The 26,852-nt window shown below is 40.5% G+C and overlaps 1 protein-coding gene across 1 annotated transcript in view; it reads right to left on the reverse strand.

Annotated features, from left to right (window-relative positions):
- Positions 1-11,792: 11,792 nt before the first annotated feature.
- Positions 11,793-26,852, reverse strand: part of trim71 (tripartite motif containing 71, E3 ubiquitin protein ligase) — a gene marked incomplete at its 5' end in the record, with an annotated part of 30,540 nt that continues 15,480 nt past the window's right edge. Inside the window, 6 exons of the mRNA XM_079258440.1 lie at positions 11,793-12,491; positions 12,630-12,770; positions 12,877-13,374; positions 13,456-13,698; positions 20,491-20,625; positions 26,551-26,718. Coding sequence (XP_079114566.1) covers positions 11,919-12,491; positions 12,630-12,770; positions 12,877-13,374; positions 13,456-13,698; positions 20,491-20,625; positions 26,551-26,718 — 1,758 coding nt within the window. The 3' untranslated portion in view covers positions 11,793-11,918. The remainder of the gene's footprint in view (positions 12,492-12,629; positions 12,771-12,876; positions 13,375-13,455; positions 13,699-20,490; positions 20,626-26,550; positions 26,719-26,852) is intronic.

The raw sequence follows: 26,852 nt of genomic DNA on the forward strand, positions 1-26,852 counted from the left end.
AGCAGCAGCAAGAGAGATAACAAACAGTTGCTGTGAGACATAAGGATGATCTTAACACCTTACTTTTAGCTCCCCGCTGAGCTAAATCTGTCCGTACATTTCTGTCTTCAGCTCCGTTTGTGGTGCGACAAAAGGCAGAGAAGAGGCAACAGAAAAAAATGACACAACACATAAAGCATTGCACTGCAAAATAAAGAGATTTTAAACAAGAATTCAGTTGTATGACAAAGACCAAAACAGTTTGTTGTGGATGTTTTGCAGAAACAAAAATATATAAATAGATTAATTTAAAAAAAGGCTTTTCATGTCCTCGCTTCGGCTGTCTTGTTAGCCTCATTATCTCATGAACAGGGTTGTTTTTTAGTCGTCTTCTTGATGATCACGCACGTCTTAGCTGTGAGATGGGGTCCGTGCGCTTGAAAAGTCTTTGAAGAGTGTGAAATACAAGATATAATCAATGTCTGCCTCTGTTTCTGCTGCACTCCCCCCCCCCACCCCTACTGCATATCTGCTTCCTGACACCTTCTCAAGAAATAACTCTCTTCACCACTATGGTTGAATTGGATATGAAGGCATGTTCAGGATGGGGGCTGGAGTGCGGGTCATATTATTCTGACTACGTCACGACCTCCGTCACCTCAACGTCAAGTCAGGACTGCGTCAGCTGCCAGCTTTTATCTGCACAAGTGGGATCGGTTGAATCCACCCACGCCTCAGTTTCTTAGGTTAATAGTTGGAGATACAGTAGGGTTTTTTTTGTTTTGTTTTTTTCACTTGCCCTCATTCATGTGTGGAGAAACAGAGTTATTATTATTATTATTATTATTATTATTATTATTATTATTATTAATAATAATAATAATAATAATAATAATAATAATAATAATAATAATAATATTACTGTGTTTGACAACAAACACATAGGATGTGATATTATAGATAGTAATAGAATTAATCACAGATTCCTTTTCGATTCTAATAACAAAATCCTTTGAAAGATATATTTTTTTTATATTTATTCATCTTTTAGTTTTTCCTCTCGAATGAGCAAAACCACTGCTAAAATCACCCGCTGGCTGTCGACCCTGGGGAGAGGATTCAATGAACAAACAGTGGGAACTTATGAATAAATAAAATTGAAGGAAGGGAGAAAAAGATGGCATGAATTTACATGGAAAAAATGTTTTGTCTGGTATGAAATCACAGTTGTGGGAGTAAAAAAAACTTTGGGTTTAGTTTACTTTGTTTTCATGTCCAGGGAGCAGGATTCTTCCTTTTGAGACGTTGCATCATAAGCTGTGAAAGTTTTTGGTTATTTTGGTCTTTTTGTTCGTGAGTTTCAGTCATTTCAACACACCACTGGATCCACAAATGAACATAATAACACAGACACACGTACACATATGTTTTTAGACAAAAGAAACTCCTTCTGTCTGCACCACGCTGTTTATCATTTTTCTTTCCCTCTGAGTTTATTTTCTCAACATTTCATGCAGCCTTGTTTCATTAGCATCAGCTACAGCTGTTGGCTGGTTTCTTAAAGGGATAATTAAACTAGCAGGTCTGCAAGTTTTCTGTAAGAGCAAGACAGGAGCAAAGACTGGGAAAGGGACACGAGTAAATGAGATATTTTCTAAAAAATGGTTTAAATTTTACTCCATAATTACTCAAATATTACAGGTTAAGTGATCATAATGTGAAACAACATTTCCTCTTTTTTAAAGAAAAAACTCATTTGAAAAAAATGTTTAAAACAATTTTCAAAACGCAATGTTTCTTTATTATAAATTTTAAAAAATTAATTTTTAATAATTTTAATCATTTTAATATTAAAAATGATTTTTTTTTTTTTTTTAAAAAGGGAAAACAGCATTTCTAAAAGCAAAAAGCCAATTGTTCACATCCAGCATTGAATGACTGCACAAACTTATACACTTCATTAAAAATTTGTTTAAAAAAAAAAGTTTCTTCAGTATTATTGACTTTCAACTTTGCACAATGCTCACATGTCGGTTCCATGACTTCGAAATCCACTTCCGAAAACTGGAATATGGTTATCAGAGTTTTTCCAGACTAGAGGTCAGTTTACTCTAAATATTAGTAAGAATTTGATTTTCTGTTCTTGGGATTAGGCATTTGCAGGGCCAGTCAGATTTTAGGGGTGGCCCCTTCCCCTGAGCCCACTTTTCTGGCAACAGCTTTAAAAAACAGGCTAAATAATCTAAACATAAAACCCTGAAAGGCAATGGTTTTAGATTCACAGGGATCTCGCCAACATCAGTGCAAACAAACATTCTTTCCTTGATTTAGTTTACATTTTATTCTTCTTAATGTTCAGGTTTTGGAGAAAGAAAGATCAGAAAAGAATTGCTCACAGAAATTGGTTGCATGAATGGGTTTCTTTAATAATTCATTTAAAGCGGCTCTATGGTGCTATTTCTAGTTTTCTGAGCGTTCTACGGTGTTATAATGTTGAATACTAAGACATATGAGCGATGCCTTTTTTTTTTTTTTTTTAGCACTCTCTACTTTCGGTTTCCATGGCAACAGAAATTATTGGTTTTAGAGAGTTTTTTTTTCTACTTTGAATTTCAGTGACATCCCGGGGGAGGGACTCAGTGATTGGTCATCTTCTCTCAGTTGTGCATGTTGATGAGAAGAAAGCCACGCCCACCTTCACTGCTCAGTATAACTACACCTAGAAGCTGACCAATCAGACGCAGCCTGCAGGCAGGACATGGGGCGGAGCTTTCTCTGTTCGCCTGTTTCTGGCAGAGGCTGATCTGACAGGATCAATACAAAATGAATGAAGGGGTTTGTTAAAAATGCCTGATTATTTCTTGCCCTTCTGGACTTTTTGAACTAAACTGAAAAAAGCACTCAGAGAGCGCAAACCTCCACCAAGGGCCACAGTTCTCCCAGTATTGTCCAAACGGTGATCCGGATCACCACCGAAAATTAAATCAGTTCTTCCTTTTCACATTTCCAACAACTCCTGAAAATTTCATGAAAATCCATCCATAACTTTTTGAGTTATCTTGAACACAAACAGACAAACGCCAGTAAAAACATAACCTCCTTGGCAGAGGTAATTAGACTGAAATGAGCCACTTTAACAGTTCATCAGTCAAGGACAAGAACCTGCCAGCACCAGTTTTATACTGAACATTGTAAGGCTCCGTAGCGTTGGTGTCCCTTCATGGAGCAACAGCACCAGTGGAAAACTGGGGATTTATTTGGTGACTCAAGCTGACTGATGATCTTGGCTGATTCTGGAAGAACAAAGTGAAACAGTCTGAATCTCTGTACTCTGCAGTGGCTGCTCAGTCTGCTGCTGCTAATTGGCTCCTCTGAGAGCCACCTACAGTCACCCATACCCATGCAGTGGATGCAGACATTCATGCAAAAACACACACTGACCGAGGACCTCCTCCAAGCCATCTGTTTGGGGCTCAAACATACGAACACTCCTGCTCTCCCAGCACCGTGCTCATGTCTGAGGTCCCACCAGCCTGCTGTTGTGTTTAATGGGAATCTCCTGACTGCATCTTGTCATTGTCACATAACAAACCTGCGGTTCAGGACTCATCTCCATCTGAACAGATCTCCCTTCCACTTCACGGCTGTTTACCTGCGCAGCCTGAGGAATGAAGATGTGCATCTCACAGCAGGAGATCGCCATCACATCTGTACGCTGTACAGTGAAGCGTAATAAAAGATCTGATTAGAATTACCACTTTGCTGCACAGATGCTGCGTATTTTACAAAAATCTCTCGGAGCAGTTTGCTGACAGGGCGAGTCTGAAATGCAGCACTGCTGACATCAAGTTGTAGAGGCAGGAAACTACAGCGGACTGATTTCTCACCACATGAAACGACTGCGTTGCATCCTGGGAAGATACCCTCAGCATACCGGTGTTAAAAAGTTGTGTTCTCCCCACCATGGCTTATGGGATCCTTAATGGAAAACAGAAATGTCCTCAGTTGCATTTTCCTTTTATTTCAAGTTCATTTTACATTTCTAACTGGTGTTTTGACACATTTAAGATGCACTTTAAGAAAGGTTCATTTCTCATGAACTTGGTTGGTCATCGCACAGTTTTATGTTGGAGACCTTTCCTGATGCAACCCTCTGGGCTTCGGACCAGCCCTCAGAACAACCATGTTTCCCTCAGGGAAGCAGCAGCAGAGGGGTGCAGAACTTCAGATCACACCAGCCACTTCTTTAAAACATGAGTTTATTGTCATTAAATTAATCTCATCTGGATAGATGGATGGATGGATGGATGGATGGATAGATGGATGGATGGATGGATGGATGGATGGATGGATGGATGGATGGATGGATAGATAGATAGATAGATAGATAGATAGATAGATAGATAGATAGATAGATAGATAGATAGATAGATAGATGGATAGATAGATTTCAGGCGAGTCAATGGAGTTAGACTGAAGTCTACACTTGCTTTCCAATTTATTAATTATGCTTTTTATGTTGTTTGTTAGGACAAATATCTATCCAGCCAATCGCATGGCAGGAACTCAGCACACTTAGATGTGTAGAAATGATCATGATGACTTGCTGAAGTTCAAACTGAGCATCAGAATGAAGAAAAACATCAGTTTCGATTGTGGCATGGATGATGTTTGTGCCAGACTGGCTGGTGTGACCGTTTAAGAAAATACTGGGATTTTCGTATACAGAAAAAGGTTTGAAAAAGAGAAAATTTCCAGTAAGCTGCAGTTTATCTGGACTTAAGTGTCTTGTTGATGTCGGAGGAGAATGGGCAGACTGGTTGGGGATGACAGAAAGGCTACAGGAACTTAAATAACCACTGGCTTCCAACAAAGGTATGCAGAATACATCTGAATGCACGACACGTCCAACCTTGAAGCAGATGGGCTGCGGCAGCAGAAGAGCACAACAGGTGTCACTCCTGTCAGCTAAGAACAGGAAAACTGAGGCGACATTTCCCACACTCACCAAAGCTGGACAAGAGAAGATGGAAAAACATTCAGCTGCAATAAACACATAGGGACAGAATTTGGCGTAAACATAATCATGGTGCTTTATATAAATAGTTTAGCCTGGTGATGGTGTGGATATATGTATGTATGTATGTATATATATATATATACATATATATAGACCTGTAGGCCCCTTTGTACAAACTAACCATCATTTAAACACCACAGCCTACCTGAGTATTGCTGCTGACCATGTCCATCCCTTCATGACCATAGTGTAGCGTCTTCTGATGGTTAGTTTAACAACACTTAATCATCTCCAACTACTTTCTTCACCATGACATGGACTGTATTTATTTACTGTACTCCAGTAACACCCACAGTCACCTGAGCTCAACCCAGTAGAGCAGCTTTGAGAGAGTTGTGAAACAGGATGTACTCATCATGGACATGCAGCTGATTAATCCGCAGCAACTATGTGATTCGATCATCCGACCATGGAGGATAGTATCAGTTGTTGGACCTGCTTTTGGATTCGGAGCTGATATTTTCTTCGGAAAAGATGGATCCATGGTCATGTGGTTCATATGCAGGATATCATCATGGTATGACTGGAATATTCTGGAAGCTGTTACAGATTTGTCTTCTATGTAACTTCAGAAGATTGAATACTCTATCAATTTCATGTTTCTTTTTCCCCCCACTATATCACACTTATAAGCTGACTAACCCAACTCCCATCTCCATTATCTCCAAAAGCAGAATAATATGCTTGTAATAGACAAGCAAGCGCAACACATTCACGCAGGTAATTGTGATATTACCTTTATTTAAACCACAACATGATCCAGTACCAGCTGATATGAAGATTTTGGACAGTTTGAACACAGTTGGTTCTCCAAGCTGACCTTTGACTTCTTTGACACCAGCTAGAGGAGCATTTCTCTATTCTGATCCTAGACGACCACTGCCCTGCATGTTTTAGTTCCTTTCAACTCCAGCATACCGAATTTGGATTAATTAAACTGCTCATTAAGTTCTTTGCAAGTCTGCTAATGAGCCATTGATTTGAGTCAGATGAGTTCAAGTACGGTTGCCTCTAAAACATGCAAGGTGGTGGTCCCTGAGGACTGAGAAACACTGAAAAAAAAAATCTAGTTCCTTTTTTACCACTAGGGGGAGATAGCGGCCCAATGATGGACTCGCTGTTGATGAATTTTATGATAGGCAGTTAAAAGAAAACTAATATTTAATAATAAAATATATCTTTTTCATTCAAAATACAGTGACTGTTGTGTATTTTTTTTGTGTTCCGATTTAGATAATGTTCAAGTCTATAAACATACAAGATCCCAGCTCTGCTTTGCTGATAAACTTCATAAAACACCTCAAATAATAAGTCAAACTTCTGACATTTGAATTTTTGCACTATAATCTCCTCACATACAGGTAAAATTTAAGCAGCTCCGAGCTGTTCCACTAATCTTGTTTTGTTGTGATGAGGGCTGCAGGGGCAAAGCAGAGGTGTTGTCACTTAAAATTCAGATGGCAGTTGTCCATCTTTCCATCCCCCCAACGTAAAGAAAGACTGTCCAAACCAGTTCTTGGCTAACACAGGGTGGGTCTTTTCTGCCTAGAGTAGGTTTAGCCATTCACTGTTGTAAAAAGGTGAGGCATTGATTACCTTAACTCGATCCTAAAGAAGTTTACACATGACCAGGACTGACACAAGCTTCTTCTATGCTTCATGTTGATGCACTTTAAAACCATTACAAGTGGTTTTGATTTATGTTTCAGTGTAAGAATAAAGACAATTACTAGATATGAAGTCAAAGAAATACAACTTTATTAAAGCGTAAACAAAAGAAGAAAAAAAAAACAACCAAAAGAACTGCATAGGAAATGTTTAAAGTCCGCAGAGTGCAGAGAGAGCAGCGGGTGGCCAAAATATTATCGTCTCCTTCGCTTATTTAGACTGAAGACCTGTCATCTGCGCTTCCATTTAGCACTATATGTGCAAGTGTGTTGAAAGGGCGGGAAGGTGTGCTGTTAAATGCACACGCACAGACAAACAAGGTTTTAACGGATAAGCACACACGCACACAGAGTAGCTTGGATAATGTAAGCACCAGCAGCACCCATCTAAACTCAGCTGGCCACGCCAGCTCGCTCTGCCTCTTGGACTGAGAGGAGGATACATTCAGTGGATTTTCTGCTTGGATAAACAGACGCAGCGCACAAACAGCGCTCGTCTCGCACTGCCGCTGGGAGAACAGGACGCAGCAGGAGGCCAGCTGCCCCCGAGGGGGGGGACCAATGCCTCCTCAGCTGGGCGGATGTTGAAGCCAGTTTACAAACACGACTCTGCATGTTGGAAATATTCAGAATCTGACATTTAGGAGATTTTCCGCAGCCTTTCGCAGAGTCTTATGATTCTCCCAGCAGCTGGAGGTGGCAAGCGAGCGTCAACAAGATCCCATTTGTCCCTTTTCTTCACAAAATACATTCTAAAAGGGCCAATGAACATCGAGTGGTGTGAAGCATTTGTACTTTCTGGAAGAGAAAAAAAGAAACAAAAACTTGGCAAAAAAAAAAAAAGAAAAGAAAAACCAAGAGAAACCAATCAAAAGCATTTTTCAGATTGGGAAATATTTGTGTTATAATATGAAAAGTAGACACACAAAAGAATCAAGACTAGTACTGCAAGTTCATAAGAGGGAAGAAGTCACTACATTATCACTACAGGGACACATTTCATTGAGACACCAGCAGCACAGAGCTGCTGGTAACTACCTGAGTTTTTATTTTTATTTATTCTTTTTTTTTTTTAAAGTTTTTTTTTTCTTTCTAAATTTTCAAACCTTTTTTTCCATTCTTTCTTTAGAGTATACAATCATTTAAAAGGAGGTCTATGACCTTGCACATGACGCCTGGTGCAGCTTTGCGTTTCTTCTCTCCCTTAAAGTCTTCAGAGGCCAGAAATAAAATGGTGGACATAAAACCACAGGGGCCCAATAAAAGAAAGAAAGAAAAAAAAAAAAAAGGAGAAGGGGGAATTGAGCCAGAAAGCCCTCTACTGAACACATCAGCCATCACCTCGCTTACTGGATTTGAGGAGGGGAGATGATTGCTGGTTTGTGCTGGAGAAACCTATCTGCTTTTCACATAACACTCACAGTTCCCGTAACAAGGTTTTAACTCAAAATGGACGCTTTGTGGATTTATGATGGAAACTTTTCCAAGCTCCTTAAATTACAGGGCATCTGCGTGAAAGGACATGATGTCAACACATATTCTACATATTAAAGGGAGATAAGAGGAAAAATATAATGTAATCAACAAGAGTCGCACCAAAACTCTGCCTCTGTCGTCTCTAAGGAATCGAATCTCCGCTGGCCGAGCAGGTTGTGCTCTGCAGAGCCTCTTGAGAACAGGAAAAACAATCGCAAAGGTCAAAAAGGTTAATTCCATCCAATGCAATCCTAACACACACATACACATCTTTGGGTATACATTTTGCAGAAGAAAGAAAAAAAAAAATAGAAAAAAAAATATCCCAACAATCAGCTACCCACCCCATCTGAGTTTTTCAACACCTATCTGGGAGACATCAGTATAATACAAGGACTTTTAAAGCATGCAACAAAATGAAACACAAATAAAGGTTTAAAATACATTTTTCCTCTTTAAGAGTGAAGACCAAATGATCTTAAAGATAGAATTCTGCAGTCTTATTAAAAAAAAAAAAAAAAAAAAAAACCTGATGCAACATGAGTGACCATCTCAGAGTAATACTGAAAAGCAAAAAAAAAACAAAACAAAATAAAAACAAACAAAATCCTATTGGTTGAAAATAGGTGTTGCGTTCAAAGCAGCAGGGTCTGTGGACTCAAGCTGGCTCGCCATCAACGTGCTAACTGCTCCGCTCAAATAACAAACCAGCCTGCTGTCGCACATTAGGCGCAATCCTCCGATGTGTTTGTTTAAACCACCGTCAGAACGGGTGAGTTCAGACTCCTCTTCCAAGATCCTCCGCAACCAACATCAAGCATCCTGAAATCTACACTGAAATATTGGTCAAATTGTGCTGAAACTGGAGGTAATTCATGTGCATTCAAAAGGCGGACGCGTGAAGTTGTCAACTTTTAAAAAAAATAAAAGAAAAAAATAAACAAAACACGCCACTTCCTCTAACCGCTGGCGCACTGTAACAAAGTACAAGTGGAATCTGTATGTGCATCATCGTCATCATCATCATGAGGTAAGGTTAAATGGGGGCCCAGCCCTCTTAAGTGCATCCAATCAGAGGAAGAGGATTTATCCTCAAACTGCTCTGATCTAACATATGTATCTATGATATAATGGTCCAGTGACACTTTGTCTACAACAGCGTGGTCCAAATGCCAACCCTGTTTGGCAAAGAACACTCACAGATCATTTTGGCACCATGTTTTCATCTGAAATATTTGGTTTCTTTGTGATAAAAGGCATAATTAACCAGGCAGTTTACAGTAGATTTAGCAGAGCAAAACAGCTGCAAGCAGGGAGCGGTAACTCAAAAACAGTGCCATGATCTTTGGTCCTAGAGGTGTGGGACATGTACTGTACTGCGACAGAAGAGGTATACAGTTGTGTGAGGTAAAAACATCCGCGAGGTATGCTTAAATAAATGTAAAACTGAGGTATTCAGGATAAACAAGCTGAGGTATTTGACTGTTTAAATGCGCAGCAACACAGTTGAGGTATGGAGGAGTATTGAGGTATAAAGGAGGTTGAGTTTAAGGATATCTGAGAAATGAGGACGTAACTCCTGATCGTGTTTCGTAGACAGCCGTCACCTCAGAGGTGAGAGCCAGGCTGACTTTTGTTTCGTAAATTCTCTGCCAGGCTGAGGAAGTTGGCTAACAGAGCCAGGTTAATTGTCTAGTGCTTCCAGAAAGACACGTATTGAGGGGGTGAGGAGCTTTGAAACCCCTCGATAGTTTCACCAGAAAGAACTAGCGTCTACCGTTTTTGGATGGCAGTCAGTTTCGCGTTTGAGCAAGGCTAATCTGAGACGCTACTCTCAGTCTACGGGCTGTCTGGTGTTAAGAAAACTGTGATGTGGATGAGCTGAGGCAATGAATACAAGGAGTGAGAAATAGTCTCTCTTTGGTGCAGGTATCTTCTGTTTTCTAAACAAACACCTCAACATTCAATCACAGAGCTGTGAGCCTCGGTCCGAAGACCGGGGAACTCCATCCTGAGCCTAACGTAGACGGTGCGATGAACTCAACCCCACCAGTATTAGAAACTTAAGGCTTCTCGACAACTATAGTCATTGAAAAAAAAAAAAATAAAGAAAGGGGATTTTAAGTTTAATTGCCAAATCTTAAGTTGGCCGCTGTGCAGAAATTCTAACTTTGGTTGACTCTAGTAATTGGTCTGCAGACTTCCATCTTTAGAGGAATCGGTCTACTAACGCTCAATCTGGAGACGTTTTCTAAACTCCAAGCATAAATAAATAGGGTAGGGCTTTGTTACGATGCCCTCTCATTGGATTGGACTAAATCCTGGGCCCCAGGAGCCAAACGGCGTGGCTTTCAACCACAATCTAAATCCAAGAGATTGTTATTTTAGGCCTTTATAACTGGATGTCATCAATGTCCTCTGGACGGCCAAATTAGGCGTCTACGTTTGAGGCTTTTGTCACACAGCATGCCTCGTCTAAAAGGTATTATATGATTAAATCTCTATGATTTAACTCCAAAATCATTTTGCGCGTCCTCCCATATGAGGAGATGCTGCTCTTCTTGCATATAACTCTTTGTTTACATAAGCGACTGGACGGTTTGGGCTTTACATTTACCAAAAACCTCATCCAGTCTTAAGAGATATGGTTTTTTTTTGAGGAGGGTGGGAGGGAGGGGTAAGTAAGATTATTTTAATAATGATATCTTAGGAGGGGGATTCATTTCAGGGATCATTTTAGAGCCGATTTCCTAAACTTTATATTCATACTCATCAATAAATTCATAAAATCAGCGTTAGCCAGTGAAGCTAGAAAGAGAGCCTGAAAAGCACTGATCATTTCAAATCAGTCCTACGATGACCTGAGCTAATTTTGAGTCTATCAAGTTTGGCATTTCGTCACACAGTCTTCCTCGGCTATCATGACATTGGAAACTTCACAGAGCTACACAGAGAAAGGGTTCAATCTACGTTAGCAAAAAATAATAAAAAAAAAAAAAACAAAAAAAACAACTAGCCTAAAACCAGAAAAAGGAAACTACTGAACCCTAGTTTTCTCTCTCAGTGAAGCCTTCTAATGAGAATGAATCATGCAGCCTCTACAGCGGTCTGAGTATTGTCTCAGCAACAACATTCAGGAGGTTCACTTTAACGCATATTTCAAAATGCACAGAACAAATTCCATTAATCCTGTGCAAATATCAACCCATGAGTCTATTCTTTTTTTTGTCTCTCTTTAAATAAAGTATAGAGGTAGACTTTCTTCTTTGTAAAACTTCACGGACTAAAACCTCTGCTCAGTGACTATGAGTACATTCATAAAGAGCTAAATGAGGTAGGTATTGAGCAGAGGGTACAAGATTTCAAGAAGTGAGAAATTCCCTGAGATGTATACTAGAGGAGAGCTGGCAAAGAGGACTGAGAGCCACCAAGTCAGGAAAGGAAATATGGCTCGTTTTCATATTGATTATCGATTTGTAAAGGTCCCCTTTGTTGTTTATACTACAGATAATTGAACTTGAAGGAAATTATCTACAGTTTTAATTTCCCTTTATTACAACAGGCTCTCAGTCCTCTCTGAACTTGCCTCCATTCTGTTGATTCATTCTCTCTCCTCCATTTCCTTCACCGAAATTTAAAAAAAAAAAAAAAGGGATAAATGGAGGGAGAGAATGCAAAATTAGATTTTTTTTTTCCTTTTCTTTTTTTTTTCTTCTTTAGAACTTGAGGATGCGGTTATTTCCAAAGTCAACAACCACGATGACCCCGTCCGGCGTCACAGCCACTCCAGAGGGGCGGTCCATCTGTCCAAAGCCGCTCCCCTGAGTGCCGAATTTGCATAAGAAGTTTCCATTGGACTCGAACACTTGGATTCTGTGGTTGCGGGAGTCGGCCACGATGATGCGGTTCTCTTGGTCCACGGCGACGCCCTGGGGCCGCAGAAACTGCCCGTTCCCAGTGCCCTCGGAGCCCAGGAAGCGAGCTGACTGGCAGTCCGGCCTGATAACCAGGAGCCGATGGTTGTTGAAGTCGGTCACCACCAGGTGGTCTTCATGGTTAAAGGCTACTCCTCTGGGGGAGTCAAAGTGTTTCCACAGGGCCCCTTCAAAGCCATACTTGTTGAGGAAAGAGCCATCTGGGGCAAAGAGCTGCACACGGTGGTTCCTGGTGTCTGAGACCAGGATCTTACCCTCAGAGTTGACAGCCACATCCCAGGGATAGTTGAACTGCCCATTCTTGGTACCCTTTTCCCCAAACTTCAGCAGGAACTGGCCCTCAAAAGTAAACACCTGCCAGACAAATCAGATGTCCATGAGACCATCATGTTTACATGAACAGAACAGGAAGATGAGGAGTAAATTTTTCCCTGACAATGTTCTTATGGCGATGGTTACTAAAGCAGGGCTGTGCTGATCATGTCTTCATACCTGCACACGGTGATTGTCCTTATCAGCCACAACGATCCGCCTCTGGCTGTCGCATGCAACCCCAGCTGGACGATCAAACTGACCAGGCCGAGAACCCAGAGAGCCAAATTTATGGTGGAAGGTACCACAAGGCTTGAATATCTGAGGAGAGAAACTTCGCTTACTGATTTGTTTTCAGCACTTTAACATGGACCAGCTCTGTAACGTGTAAAGCTCCCAGTTCAATCTCTAAAATGTTGCCGTCTACCTGTATGCGGTTGTTGCTGCGATCCGCCACCACCACGTATCCCTCCTTGTCAACACTGATCCCCCAGGGACGACACAGCTGCCCATCTCCCTCTCCCTCGCATCCAAAGGATGACACCTGGGAGCCGAGGTTCCCGTAGCTCCGGCCTGACTTCACCATCACCTTGAAGGGGCTACCCTGGATGTGCTGGTTGCAGACCAACACAGACACCAGGTGCTCCCCCTCCGTTTTGGGGAGGTAGCTGACAGTGTAGGAGCCGTTCTGGTGGTCTGTCACCTCCACTGCAGACAGGTTACCATCAGCGGCCGACATGACCATGGCAGACACCGTATCTCCCCCAGAAAGACGAGGTTCACCATCGTGATCGTATCCAATTACGGTGAAGGAGGCAGGTTTGCCACGAAGCGCAGTTTTCAGACCCTCGCCGTGAGCTTTGGTGACTGGGGCAAAGGCTCCGCTGCTGATCAAGCCCATGGACTGGATGGCTATGTACAGAGCCTGTTTGAACAAATATGTGTCAAAGTTTAGTTTTATTAACGTCACTATTTTATGATCAGTCTATGCCCTGGCGATGCCCACCTGGTCAGGAGGAGTGAACATGAAGCGGTCGTCATCTTGTGGCTGCAGAAGGCCCCTGAGGGCCTTCAGTTCATGGATCTGGGTGAGCATACGCTCCCTGGCCAGCAGCACGTCAAGGTGATGGCCCTCATCTAGTACCTGGCTGACAGCAGCAATGGTGCTGTCTAATTTGGTCAGACTCTGGTGGAGTTTCTCCACTTGCAGGTACAGAGACTTTGCTTTCACCTGTCGGATCTTCTCCACCTGGAAACAAAGTGAGAATATGACTCAGTGGGAGGAAAACAGACTATGTGTGGTCCTGCTTGAAAGAATTTTGTTCCACCGCTACAAATTCACTTCATGGCAGATAAAAGTTGTAAATTATAGACTTTGTTTCCATTCCATGGAGTCATCACTGCACTTTCATAACAACTTGCAGGGTTTATCAAAGTTATTTGCAAACTGCAACCACGACATCCACTGTACATTTGATGTCACAAGTAAAGGGCATTAAAGCTGGTAGGTAATGTTGCCCAGTAACATTTTTTTGTTGTTGTTTTTTTACTCTGGGTGAAGTGGTTCTTCGTCCTGATAGTAGTCTGTACATTTTGTAATCATGAACAATTAGAAATATAGTTAGACCCCTCAGTTTACTGTAAATCTGTAAAAACTCTGACCAATCAAACCGTTCAGGCCAAATTGAAGTTGTTCATTTCTTATATTTCGTAAGCTTCTTCTCCCGGCTCCCCTCCTCCCCCTCCCAAAGCGCATACCTAATAGCCACACCCTGCATATAAATTGCGTGTTAGGATGAAAATACAAAGTAGTGAAGAAGAAACTCGAAAGACAAACATGGCTGAGAAAATGAAGGAAGGATTTCTCCGACCCGGCTCGGTTTCTTTGCCTCCTCCCGCTAAACAGTCTAGAAAGAGAAAATCGTTGGTGGAAAATGCTACGAACTAGAAAAGCACTCAGAGCGCAAACCTCTGCCAAGGTCTTTAAAAAAATTCCTGGATCCAAACGGTGATCCGGATCACCACCAAATTTAAAATCAGGTCTTCTTTTTCACATTACCCAACAACTCCTGAAAATTTAATTAAAATCCGTCTAAAAAATTTTTGAGTTGAACACAAACAGATAAACGCTGGTAAAAACATAACCTCCTTGGCGGAGGTAAGAAAAAAAACCTTGGATCACGCAAGGAGCAAAACCAGAGGGGGAGGAACCAAGACAGGGTTCCACTTTCAGATCTTGCCAGCACCCCAACATTACCTACCCCAGCTTTAAATCCCCGAAAACAGCAGCGACTACAAACCAGTTTCAGACTCTCTGCGCTCTGGATGGCAGCAATGTGTGCATGACACCAAGCCTCAGAGGAGGAAAACAAAAGCCTTTGACATGCAAATAGCACTCTGCATCCTAATTGTGACCGTGTGTGTTGCTGTTAAAACCATTCCCACTGAATGTAAGTTAAACAAAGAAAAGGAGGGGTGCAGTGATGCTTACAGGAAACAAGGTGGATTTAAACTTAAACTGGCACCCAACACATCTCACATTCATTAAATCACATTTTAGAGTTGAGAGTATTCAATAACAATGGTTAGCTTTTAATAATTAGTATTTATAAAATCTAATAACTCATCAAGGGAATCTAAAATCTAGTTTTTGTTATAATTAAGTATTTTTAAAAATGCAATGACACCTTTATTGCAATTATTTTATCAGGTCAAGTGGAGATTTGTTGATAACACTTCTTTGTCTATTGAAAGTCAAAGAAGTGTAGCTTGTGATTCACAAACAAAAGCTGCAGAACAAAAAGACAGCATAGTCAAGGGTGAAAATCTATTATACGCTGACAATCCATTAAAAATGAAAAAAAATGACAAAAGAAAACCAAAAAAAGGCATCACTTAACCAGGCCAAAATCCTGTTTGTGAGAAGCCAGATCAAATTACAGTAAAGTCTGAGTATAAAGCCTTGAAGGGGGTGATATAACCTGAGGCACAGGGACAAGGCTTTCACCTACCATCAACTAACAAAAAGAGTCAAACACAATAGTCTGACTGCCTCCATGGTAAGGGAGGGACCCTAAAAGAAACAAAAGAGTCCAAAAGAGAAGGATCTGAAACTTCAATTTGCATCTGTGAGACTAGAGTTACGCTTTATGGTTATTGAAGACAAAGACACGTGTTGGGGTTTCTGGCGCATCCTCAACTAGTTTTAGCTTCTCAGCTGAGTAAAGGGAAGGCGGAGTTGGTGTGTATTACAGAGTTTACGGAGCACAGACAGAAAGCAAACAAGAGGAAACCCTTTGTGTTTAGCACTGCAACCATTGCTTTAAAGTTACAACTTCCCACACCAGCACAGTTCATGCTCTACTAATTCAGACGCTCAACAAACACACAGACAGACAGACACTGACAAATGTGTCACACCTAACCTCCAACTCTTATTATAGCCAATGCTGCTCTGTTGTGTCACAGCCATGACACCATAGGCGACTAGTAATATTAGCCCAAGTCATTTTCAGTATCTTGCATGACTCAGAGGTTGTGTAAGCCCTTAAACTCAACACCTGAGTTGATAACTTTAAAATTCAACATAGGCATGAATTTCATGAACAAATTGCAAAGTGGCTTTTCCATTGTGTCTTTGTGCAGTAAAATTTTAAAAGATTCCTCAAGGAAAAATATCCGAACAAGACAATGATCCTCAACACATAACGGCTAACTATGGTAGGAATATATGAGGCACATTTAACATTAGGATTCCACAAACTGTGCTGAACACAATCCGGTTAAAAGATACAAAAACTGCACCAGAAAAAAAATTGAACCAAACCTGCTTAGATGAGTGGTCAAATATTCACTCAGCAGTTTGAACCTTGACCAGACGCTTTTGGCAACAGTCAACAAGCCTCAAGCAGAACTCAGAGACATTTAAACAAATATTAGCTAAACTAAATCTGCATCTCTGGTCAAAAGAAATGCTTTTTGAGGGGAAAGTATGAACTAAAACGCAATCAGTTTGTATAAATGCATGTTATAGTTAACTTCAGCTGCTTTCCCACAATCTGTTCAAGCACTGTTCCTATAACAAAGAGGCATAAGGAAGTAAGAAGTAGAGGTAGTTAAAAAAAACCAAATCAATGTTTCAATAAATCAAAACACAAGCATTGTGGAACATAACAAGACACCAATGTTGGTGTATTTATACTTCTAAAGCTTTAAAATACCAGCCTGTAATTCAATGACAGACATCAGGATGCCTTTACATCACCTCTGTTTGGTCAGTACACACAAGCAAAGCAACAGGAGCAGAAACAGGAAGTCATCTCGGGGATGGTTAGTTTTATAGGGTTGTAAATGGAATTAAAGAAAAGACAGAGGTATATTGAAGCCCAGCGTGACGCTTAAATTAGTCTATTGACAGGGAAACCTGCAGTATTTCAGTAAAAGAAGGGTATAAACCAAGGGCAGAAAAAAAACAAAGTTTGAGGCTACTTCGTAATTTTTGAGGGATGCATTTCAGCCTCACAGCTTCATTCAGGCTACATCCACATGTAAAGTCAAATATTTTAATAAAATGTGTGTCCACACAAAACCAATGAAAAGACATATGCAAGACATGCAAGTTGTGCTGTAATGAGAATCGATGGGGAGAATAAGACGTAGGCACAATGCATGCACATGAACTTAGGTGATATAAGCAAACATCCACTTGGTGCTGACAGACATAGCAGAGGAACAGATGGTTTCACTACACAAGCCCCATCATGCTCAGTAGCTTCTGCAGCACGAACACAACTCTGTAATCTGCCATTGTTCAGCTGTTGGAGAGGTGGGGCTACGGTCATTGGCTCAAGAAAGACGTATGGGTTGTTAACATATTTAAGGAGCCTCAGGTGTTTTTTTTTTTGTTTGTTTTTTGTTTTTTTTAAGAAATTATTCACTTTGGGAACTGGCTTAAAAAATGAGTTATCAAACTCCCAAAATGCCAGGTCCATGCAGACAAAACCTCCAAACAATAAAAATGTTAACCAACACCCTTAAATTCATCTTCTTGTGGACCTGGCTTTAGCTGATTACCACGGCTGTGGCACCACTTTCCAAAATGTAGGACAAATATTAGGTATTTTTTCTCATCTTTGAGTGGAAGCTAATAAATCCCAATAGTAAAAGTGTAATTAATGATTTCCTAATGCACTCAAAAGCATGACCAGTTGGTTTTTAACTAGAATAAAATGGTGCAAAAAGACTGACATCCAAATATTTGCATGAGTCCACTACATTCATACATTCGCCAGCAGCTTATTGTTAATAAGGACTGCAGCAGGGATGGCAGAGATGAAGCAAATGGTGGGAGATGGTGGGAGATGAAGCAAACGACTAATTGCAGTTGAAGAGCTGATTCAGATCAATCAGACAATTGGTCCAGTTTTGGTCCACCACAGACCAAAAGTCGGATTCCTTGCAGACAAAAATGGTTTTGAGGCTTTGCATAAGCCTCCATCTTCTTGTGGTTTTTGATCTATACAGCCTCCTGGTCCTTATTGCTTCCTGCCATAAACACCTAATTTATCCTCATTGGGGAGAGTTTTTTTTAATCTGAAGGCTTATCCACGGCTCTTATTTCACTGTTTGTTGTGGAAGAAAACACCTGCTATGATCACATGACATTTTTACATTTAGAATTAATTACTCCAGATTAAATAATTCCAAATTACTGTATTCTCTTTTAGGTTTACATGGAAATGGTAATTCCAAATTGAGGTTTACATGGTAAACATGTTTAATCGGCTGTAGTTAATTTGGCTTTAGATCGGCGAGTTGGGAAGGGTTCTGATTGGACAGGGAGAGAATGGGACAAATAATAAATTCAGAATTAAAATAAATAAATAAATAAATATGTAACCGTAACCCTGTGTATCTGTCAGAACAGGATAAATCATGTAACCCAGTATTAGATTTTTGCTATTCTACACTTGCTACGGTTACATGATGTTTTTTTAATTCGGAATTAATAATTCAGAGTTAAATAATTCGGAATTAACATATTCTCCTACGAGGTTAGATGAAAAATATAATTTCGAATGCAAGTTTACATGAAGCACGTCCTCACTTAATTCCTCTTTAGAGCGGCGGGTTGGGAAAGGTTCTGATTAGACAGGGTGCACATAAGTATGACGTATACTGGAAATAAAGTTCGCTATTTTTATTATAAATTTGAAGTACCAGCTCAACACGAGCATACTACTTCACTTTTTGCAGGAACTAAGGAGAAGAAAGACAGACCACCGAACACGCGAGGCAAAACAACGTGGGTCATCGGGACAGAACAAGGTGACAAGCATGCACAGAACGTCAGAAATTAAGTTAGAGCTGATTTAAGGTTTACATGACAGAGGAATTACATAGTTCAGAATTAAAATGCGAATAAACCAGCCACTTACATCGGAATTAAGTTTAATTCCGAATAGAAATTTTCATTAGGAATTAAATGTTTACATGGTCATTTTTGATCAATTTAAAGCGGAATTAACTTTAATTCAGTATTATACAGGAAATAAAACTCCCATGTAAACGTAGCAATTGTTATGTATTAACCAAGTCTTGGGGGATGTGGGCATATTTATATCGGCGGTTTAAGAGGCCTCAGGAAAACAAACGCCATCTATTTGTCAAGAAATCCCTTCCTCTGCACACCATTATCATCTTGGGCATGTTGATTAACCAGCAATGAAAGGGGGTTTATATGTTCTGCTAAAAGCTTACTTCCTCGTTTTGCCTCCTGATCATGCAGTAAGCGCACACAGCTTCTTCAAGACTAGACTGCTGCATCTTAGTTATGCTTCAGTGTTCTGAGCAGAAGACCGGGGTCGAGTCTGAATGACAAATCAAAACCCACTGTGGATTAGTGATACAACCGTCCCAGTACATGCTTATAGTCTGAGGCTGGAGGTTCTGAGCCAAAAACACCTTTGCACTTGATTAGTGACACCTCTGGACCTGATGTACCCCACCAACAACATATCGTTTCACTGAACGTCACTCAGCTTGTAAGAGCTTAAAAGCTTGATTGTGCTTGTTTTCAGTCAGCCAAAATGCACCAATACTGAGTACTGCAACTTGACCAATCAATTACTCCACGTTCCTTTCTTTGGTCTGATATTGCACTTGTTAGAAAAAGATTTATTTGAACATAAAAACATCTGTAATACAACTTGGGCAAACTTTACATTTGTTTGAGTGGAATACTGATCATGTGATGGAATCACTGCCCGTAACGGCCACCATCTTTCTGTAAGATTATTAGTAAAATCCCTGCAAGTTGTCACGTGACATGCACTCAGGGGATGGTGGGTCTGTCATGGCTGCTTTTAGCCTACAGTTTTAGATTCTAAACAAATTATTTGGTACATTCAGAGAAAAATTCTACAAAATATCTACAAAATGTTAAAGTATTCTAAGTAACTCAGAAACACAGCGGATTCCTTTTTAATGACAATAAGCCTCTCACCTAATCAACTACTTTTAAAAGAAAACTTCACCCAAAACAGAGTGAATCCCATGATGTCTTGAACAGCTAAAGGCCAGTTTATACTTGCGCAGCATCTGCGTCAGGTTGTTTATGTCGTAGGCTCTGCATAGACCTGAAGGGGCTCAATGGGTGCCTCTTCAGACTTGACGTCCATTGCGGCTACGCAACTGCAGCTAGTCAGAATTAGTCCCCTGTGATTGGTCAGTGTGTGGTAGAGTTTCCAGATGTCTGGGTCTTATAGCTTAATGATTACCATATAAACAGTATGTATTTATGTATGTATCAGATGTTAATGTTCTAAAACAGGCAATATTTGCCGGAACTGAGGTGATACCAGCCTACTGCCATCCTCAGACCCTACGCTTGAGTATAAGCGCACACTCCAATTGCATCAGCTACACCGGCCTGGCGTGATGTAGACAACAAGCAAGTATAAACCAGCCTTAATACAGCCGTTCTGTATGTTGTCGAGCAGAAATTGACAGGATGCCGCTGAACATAAAACTAGAAGTTCACCTTCCAAAGAAGTTCACACTCTCTCTCCTCCAGCGCCTTTTTATGTCTCAGGACAAGGGCTTTCACTTCCGTCTGCACCACCTTAGCCTTGATCTCCACCTGCTCCGCCATGGCCTGGACCTTCTCCATGCTTAGCTGAGAACACAAAGCAAAAACATGTTGTTTCATTATGATAAAAAGCACATACAATCAACGTGTAACTGGACAACAAATGCAACAGCTCAAATGGGAAACAAACTCCAGAAACAGGAAGCAGAAGATCAGGAAACGCTAAAAGAAAAGACAATGTAATGAAGCGTCTTCCCGGCAAGTCAATGTATGAACACCTGCTCATTGTGTTTGATTCATTCCTTTGTCCCATTTTCTGGCTTATGTCATGTAGGGAAGAGGAAACGCAGGTCAGGAATAGGAAATCACTTCACACTGCACTAAGAGATGAACTTCCTGCTTGATTTGAACTTCTCATTTCTCTTATTTAGGGTGTGTTTTGTCAGATTTAGAAACGCGTTTCGATTGCTCCGCTTAGAGCACTCGTAGTTCACCATGTGTACTGAAAAGTGTTTAAATTTTTATGCTGCTATTCGTTACATTTCCACCAACAGGTCTAGCATAGTACAGGACGGTTTGGTTCGGTAAACGCTGAGCTCTGTTGCATTTCCACAGCTAACCATACATTTATCCGGTAAGCAGTGTATCAACAGGATGGCGGTAGATGCGTTAGCTACGTAATAGCGAGCAATGTTTCCATTAAATTAGAACAAAAACACAGAAACAGGATGATGAATATCCAGTAGGTGCCATTTTAAGAACAAAAAACCAACAGTTTCCTTAAACATGGCGATGTTCCCAGTTCGTTCGTCATGCAGAGTTGCAAAGCAAGTGATGATTCTTTTGACCAATCAGTGGATTGCAGTGTGTCAGGCTGATGTCACTTCACAGGTAAGTCATAAATGATGACGTCAACAGAGTGTACACAATGGCAATTGGTGTCAGAGTTTATGACTACCTAAAGCACTAAAATGCCACTGTATGAATGTAAAAGGTCTTCACATTTATAGCATACAATTTGGCCCAATTGAGCATTTTTTCCTCTCTTTGCCAACCTCCCCCCACTGAGTTTTATCAGGTTTTTCCTCTGGCGTTTTCTGGAAGGTCACAGGGTAAACTGGACCTCACAGGCACGAAGGGGAGGTGGGATAAGGCTTCCTTTGTGATATCTGCGGCAAAGATCAAAGGTCGCCTAAACCTCTACAGGTCGTGATCCACAATCCCTGTCTTAAGACACATAGAGCCCACCCCCATCGCACCCCTGCAGGAACAAAGGCTGGCAGCAGGGTCCCTTTCTCTCTGGCCAGGCCATCTGAAATGGCCGGCTAAAGGAACAACTAAATCAGGCCTCCGGAGAGGAAACAGCAGGAAGCGGACCCTGAGGGAATCAGGGGAGGGCCATTATCAATTCAGCCAATTCAGTTCAGCTACTGTGAAAACTAAAGGCCAGCATTTCTGTATGTTTCTAAAGTATTCCATAAGTTGTCATTCCCCGAACACTCAACAGATTTCCCAGCTAATCCTTTACCCTCTTTCATGACAAGCTCCATTTTCTGTCTTCGTTTCATCATCTGTCTCTTGCTCCCAGTCTCCATGTCTCCATCATCTTCTACATTTCTCTCCACATTCCCAAAGGAGCACAGCTTGGGGCACAAAGACAGTCAAACTACCCAATCAAAACGCAGCAGCAGAGAGCTCTGACCAACCATCAGGTCACAAGTCCGGGGTCAGAGGTCAAGACAGATAATGGGTGTAGAGTGGGCGGAAATTTCCTACCTCAGGGGACGGGAGTGTATGTATAACGTGTATGTCTGCATGTGTGTGTATGTGTGTGTTTACATATTATCTGGCGTCAGCACTTACTCCCACAGTGACCTGGACAAAAAAAAAGTGGACAAACACGCCAAACAGCACAAGGTATTGGCAGATGGTAGGCGGTGTGTGTCATGGCTCAATAGCACATCTCCTGGAGCTTTTCACTTAATAAAATATAAGCTTGTTGATACGATTCCCAGTGTGTGCAGTTGTCACCCGATTTTGGACATTAAACTCATTTGACTCCATGTGGTCTGGGATCGAGAATGTCTGTGTTGAGATATCTTGAAACACCCGGCATGACATAAGCACCGAGCCAATAAGATACAACGTATGACCCAGTCAAACAAAGGTCAAGCTAAGAAATGGATAGGAGAGGCACATGCTCTGTGAAGGAGATAGTGCAAGTCAGAATGTCATATGACCTCAGCAAAACAGCTAGTGTTTCATGTTTTGGGTATTTACCAAGGTCACAACACTGCCCCAACCTTCCAGGCAAATTAGATAACACTGGTGTGTCTGACTGGTTCCAGTAAACCATAACAGGTTTAAAAAAAAAATGCTACTTTATTTTTGTTCTAGCGCTTTTTGTTTTTTCCCATTTCATGTGAAACAATAGTGGTTAATGGTAATTCTAGAGCTTCTTACTAAACAATAGTAAAGTTTAAAGTGACACATTTTGGGGGCCATTCACATCAACCTTTTTGATTCGAATCCAAATCTGTTTGCTCGGAAAGTCCCCTTTGTTCGGGAAATGTGAACGTGCCAAACAAATTCTGATTTTAATCAAAGAAGTGGGCACGGCCAGCCTACAAATGCAAGTCTCGCATGCAAGTCTGTTTCAAGTGGACTAAATGTAGGAAGCGGCCTACAAAGTCACAAAAAGTCACTTCCTACATTTGGTGCAGCATTGCATTGTGGGTAAATACATAGCGATTCTGTTTTTTTTAAGGTGCTGGTTCAATGTAAATTGCGATTTTCACAAGTCTTCGATATTGCTGATTTTTGTAGAATAAAAACAAATTAAAATGTACAAAACAAACCTTAACCAGTCATTTTTTTTCATTTCAGTTAGGAAAAAACAACATAGTAGCCAGACCATCATTCTGCTGCTATAATGCCCAATATGACAAGTAAAAAGATCAATAAAAACAATAAAAATGACTAATTTTATAATGGATAAGTTTTATTTGATTTTATAACAAAGAAAATGTATATTAAAATTTTGAAGCAAAAAAAAATTTTTTTTTTTTTTTTTTATTTGATTTTCCCAACCCTAATGAGAATGGTGAGAAATTATTCTAATGGTTTGGCTTGTTTGACCAAAGTGCAGTGTGAACACGATCTCTGTCTGAATGGCTACACCCCCCTACAACTGAGCTGAGTCCCCAATATCCTGATGTGAATGCACCCTTATACGATCAAACAAAACTTGTGCAGACTATTGCTAAACTATGTACATGGCTTTTGTTAAAAAAAAAAATTCAATATCATTTGAAATGGGGGGACAATAAACTGCAATCAAACTCATAATTTAGCTCAACATCCTTATTCATTATGCTTTTAAAGTTTTGAAAAAGATCAGGTCTGTCGCAGTCACCAGATCCAGTATTATCTGACAAACAGCAGCATGTGAAAATGTTGGGTATAATGTTCATTATAGGAGCATTTCACAGCGCAATGTGGGAAATGCGAGCGAAAGAGGGATGGAGATGCAGAAAAGAATATGGCAGTGAAGCACAGGTTGGTGGTGCTGCCACCTCGGTACTCCAGCTTCTTCTGCAAACAAAGCAAACCATTTCCAACAAGCTGCTGGATTCGTTCTCATTTAGGTTAAAACCAGTTCAATTTAGCTTTACTTGTACAGAATTAATTCATGACTAAACTAATCTTTGAAAAAAAAAAAGTCCAATTCAATCCAGGTAATTGTTTTACAATTATAGTTAAAGGAAAAATGCATAATATGATCCACATTAGTCTTAATCTGAAGAAAAACCTGCTCACATTAGCCAATGCATAAAAAGTGACTGGTGGTTTCCTTAGCCAATCAATCTTGATGTGATCATTTTTTGTGTTTGCATGTTAATCCATGATGCAATACTGATTGAAATACAATTGATTAGTTACAAGAAAAGCACTCATGATAGAAAAGTGGTTAAACCACAACAGTGAGAAAGGTCACAGCAGCAGGAAATAAGCTGCACACAGCTCTGATGAATTTAGGAACAGCAGTGACTGCTGGACAAAAGTGAACTGATTTGAAGCCTTGGTTCTCATAGATCCACTGGTTTTTTGAGACTCGTCAACTCATGTTTTGTTTTCCTGTTAAGAAATTCTAATGTTTTTTTTTCCACCTTCCTCATTTCAAGTTATGCTGTTACAGCTCTAAAACATCACAGTTATTTCCTCACTGTCAGCAAATCATCACATCCTCAAAACCATTTGAAACTTTTTTTTTTTTTTCCCCAAGGGAAGTGGAGAGGTGGGGGGGCCTTTTTGTTTGGTATACATCAAAACAAAAAAGGTAATAAGGCCATGTCCACAAGCCAGTTCAGGTTAGGAAATGGTGGCAAAAACTAAAACGCTTCACTATCCCCACAAAACCAGTGCAAATACATACTGCATTGGCGTGTTCATCACAATGACGTCATGTCCTCCAGTTGTGCGGCTTCACCGTCTTAAAGCAACACAGACGGTAGATGTTTCAAACAAATATTCAAATCAGACACAATCGGTTTCATTTTAAGCACACACAGTTTTGTGTGCTTAAAAAACGTAACGGTTTAACTGAAAACCCGACGATGTGGACGGCGTATTAATCAAAGAGAAATAAAGCAATTTTACGTGAGAAACCTTTTTAAACTAATAAACTACATACAAATTATATAATTCAGATTATTAAAAGTAATAATCAAATCAGCTAAAATGACAGTTAAAGTATCTCATTCTTTCCTGGAAAAAGTACATTTTAAGTACAGGAAGGCCCAAGTTTTGTTGAGTTGTGCTGTACTTGTAGTTAATTACATTCTATCGTTGCACTAAGTCAATTTGTTTAAATAACTACCAAAAATCTCTATTTTAACATATTTAAATGGGCAACGTTCTCTTTTCATTTTCTGGATCAACAAGCAGCTGTCTGAGGGTTTCTTATGCATGTATAGGAGAAATAAAAAGCTTATGCAAAAAGATTAGACCTAATTAAAGCTTTCTTTCAACAGGTCTTAACTTTATAGTAGCACAACACAAAATGAAGCTTGAACCTTATCTTTGCCTTTTGACTAGAATAATGCATTTTTTCTGCAATAATTATTTAAAACGTTATCTTTTAATAACAAAACCTAGTGCAACTCAACTAAAGATTGGATAAAAGGTAAAAAAAAAAAAAAAAGAAAAAGAAAATAAAGCTCTGACAAGCCATAAAAGCTTCTGAAACCTTTCATTTTACCCCCCCATTCATTCTTTAGCCACTGATAAAACCAGAATATCAATGGGATCTAAGAAGCTGCAACCTCAAACCATAAAAAATGTAAATGAAGGGAGGAGTACGTGTGAGAGTGAGCGCAAGAGATGGAGGTGTGAGCGAATGACTGAGAAGGGGAAGGGCAAAGTTTTCCACTTCTTTAAAAGAGGAGGGGAATTTTCCTTTCTCTGAAATCCTTTAAATACCTCACCTACCCTCCCCCATCCTCTGTTCCACTCCCCCCTCCCCTTTGACCCCGGGCCCTGCCCCCGTTAGAATTCTACTCATGCGACCCACCCCTTTTTTAAGAGCCAGCTGGACACCTCTAACCCCAGGCTCCCCAGCAGCCATGGACTGGTCACTCTCAAACATGTTTAAAGCTGATTGGCTCTAATAGCTCCATGGGAAGCGGCTCTGTTGCTGCCGAGCGGCGATTTCAGGGACACAGCTGCTCTCCTTGGGTTCTACTTAGCCTTTGCAGGAGACGGACGACGCTGTATTTGCCTGCTTTATTCCTCATAAAGACTGTCTTTATGTAAGAACATGGTGAATCTTGCAAAGCAGCCTTTGGTTGTGTCAAGCTACGGCTCAGTTTGCTCCATTATAGTCCTGCAGAGTGAGGAAGCCATTTTCTTTTGTTGAAAATTCACCATGCATCTGATTTTGCTCTAATGATTAGATGTATACCTGACGTTTAGAAATTCCCAGTGAATGTATTGTTGGGGTTTCTGCCTCACCTGCACCGCCTGTCGCCCCTGCTGTGCATCTGACAACAACTGGATGGTGATGGCCCTGCAGTCCTGCACGGCGTCTTGCAGGTACACTGAAGAGTGACCCATGTGACGGCCCACGCTGCATTCCCTGCAGATCGGTACTGAGCAGGTTTCACAGAAGAACAGAAACACCTGAAAAGGACAAACATGAACAAATTCATTTTCATTTCGAACCAAAGTTTATGTGAGACAATAATTCATTTCAAAACCTGTTAAATATAATCACATTCCCAGGTCATAGTGTCCTATCATATCCGTTAGGGCTG

Source organism: Telmatherina bonti, assembly GCF_933228915.1.
Source record: "Telmatherina bonti genome assembly, chromosome: 19".
Lineage (NCBI taxonomy): Eukaryota > Metazoa > Chordata > Actinopteri > Atheriniformes > Telmatherinidae > Telmatherina > Telmatherina bonti.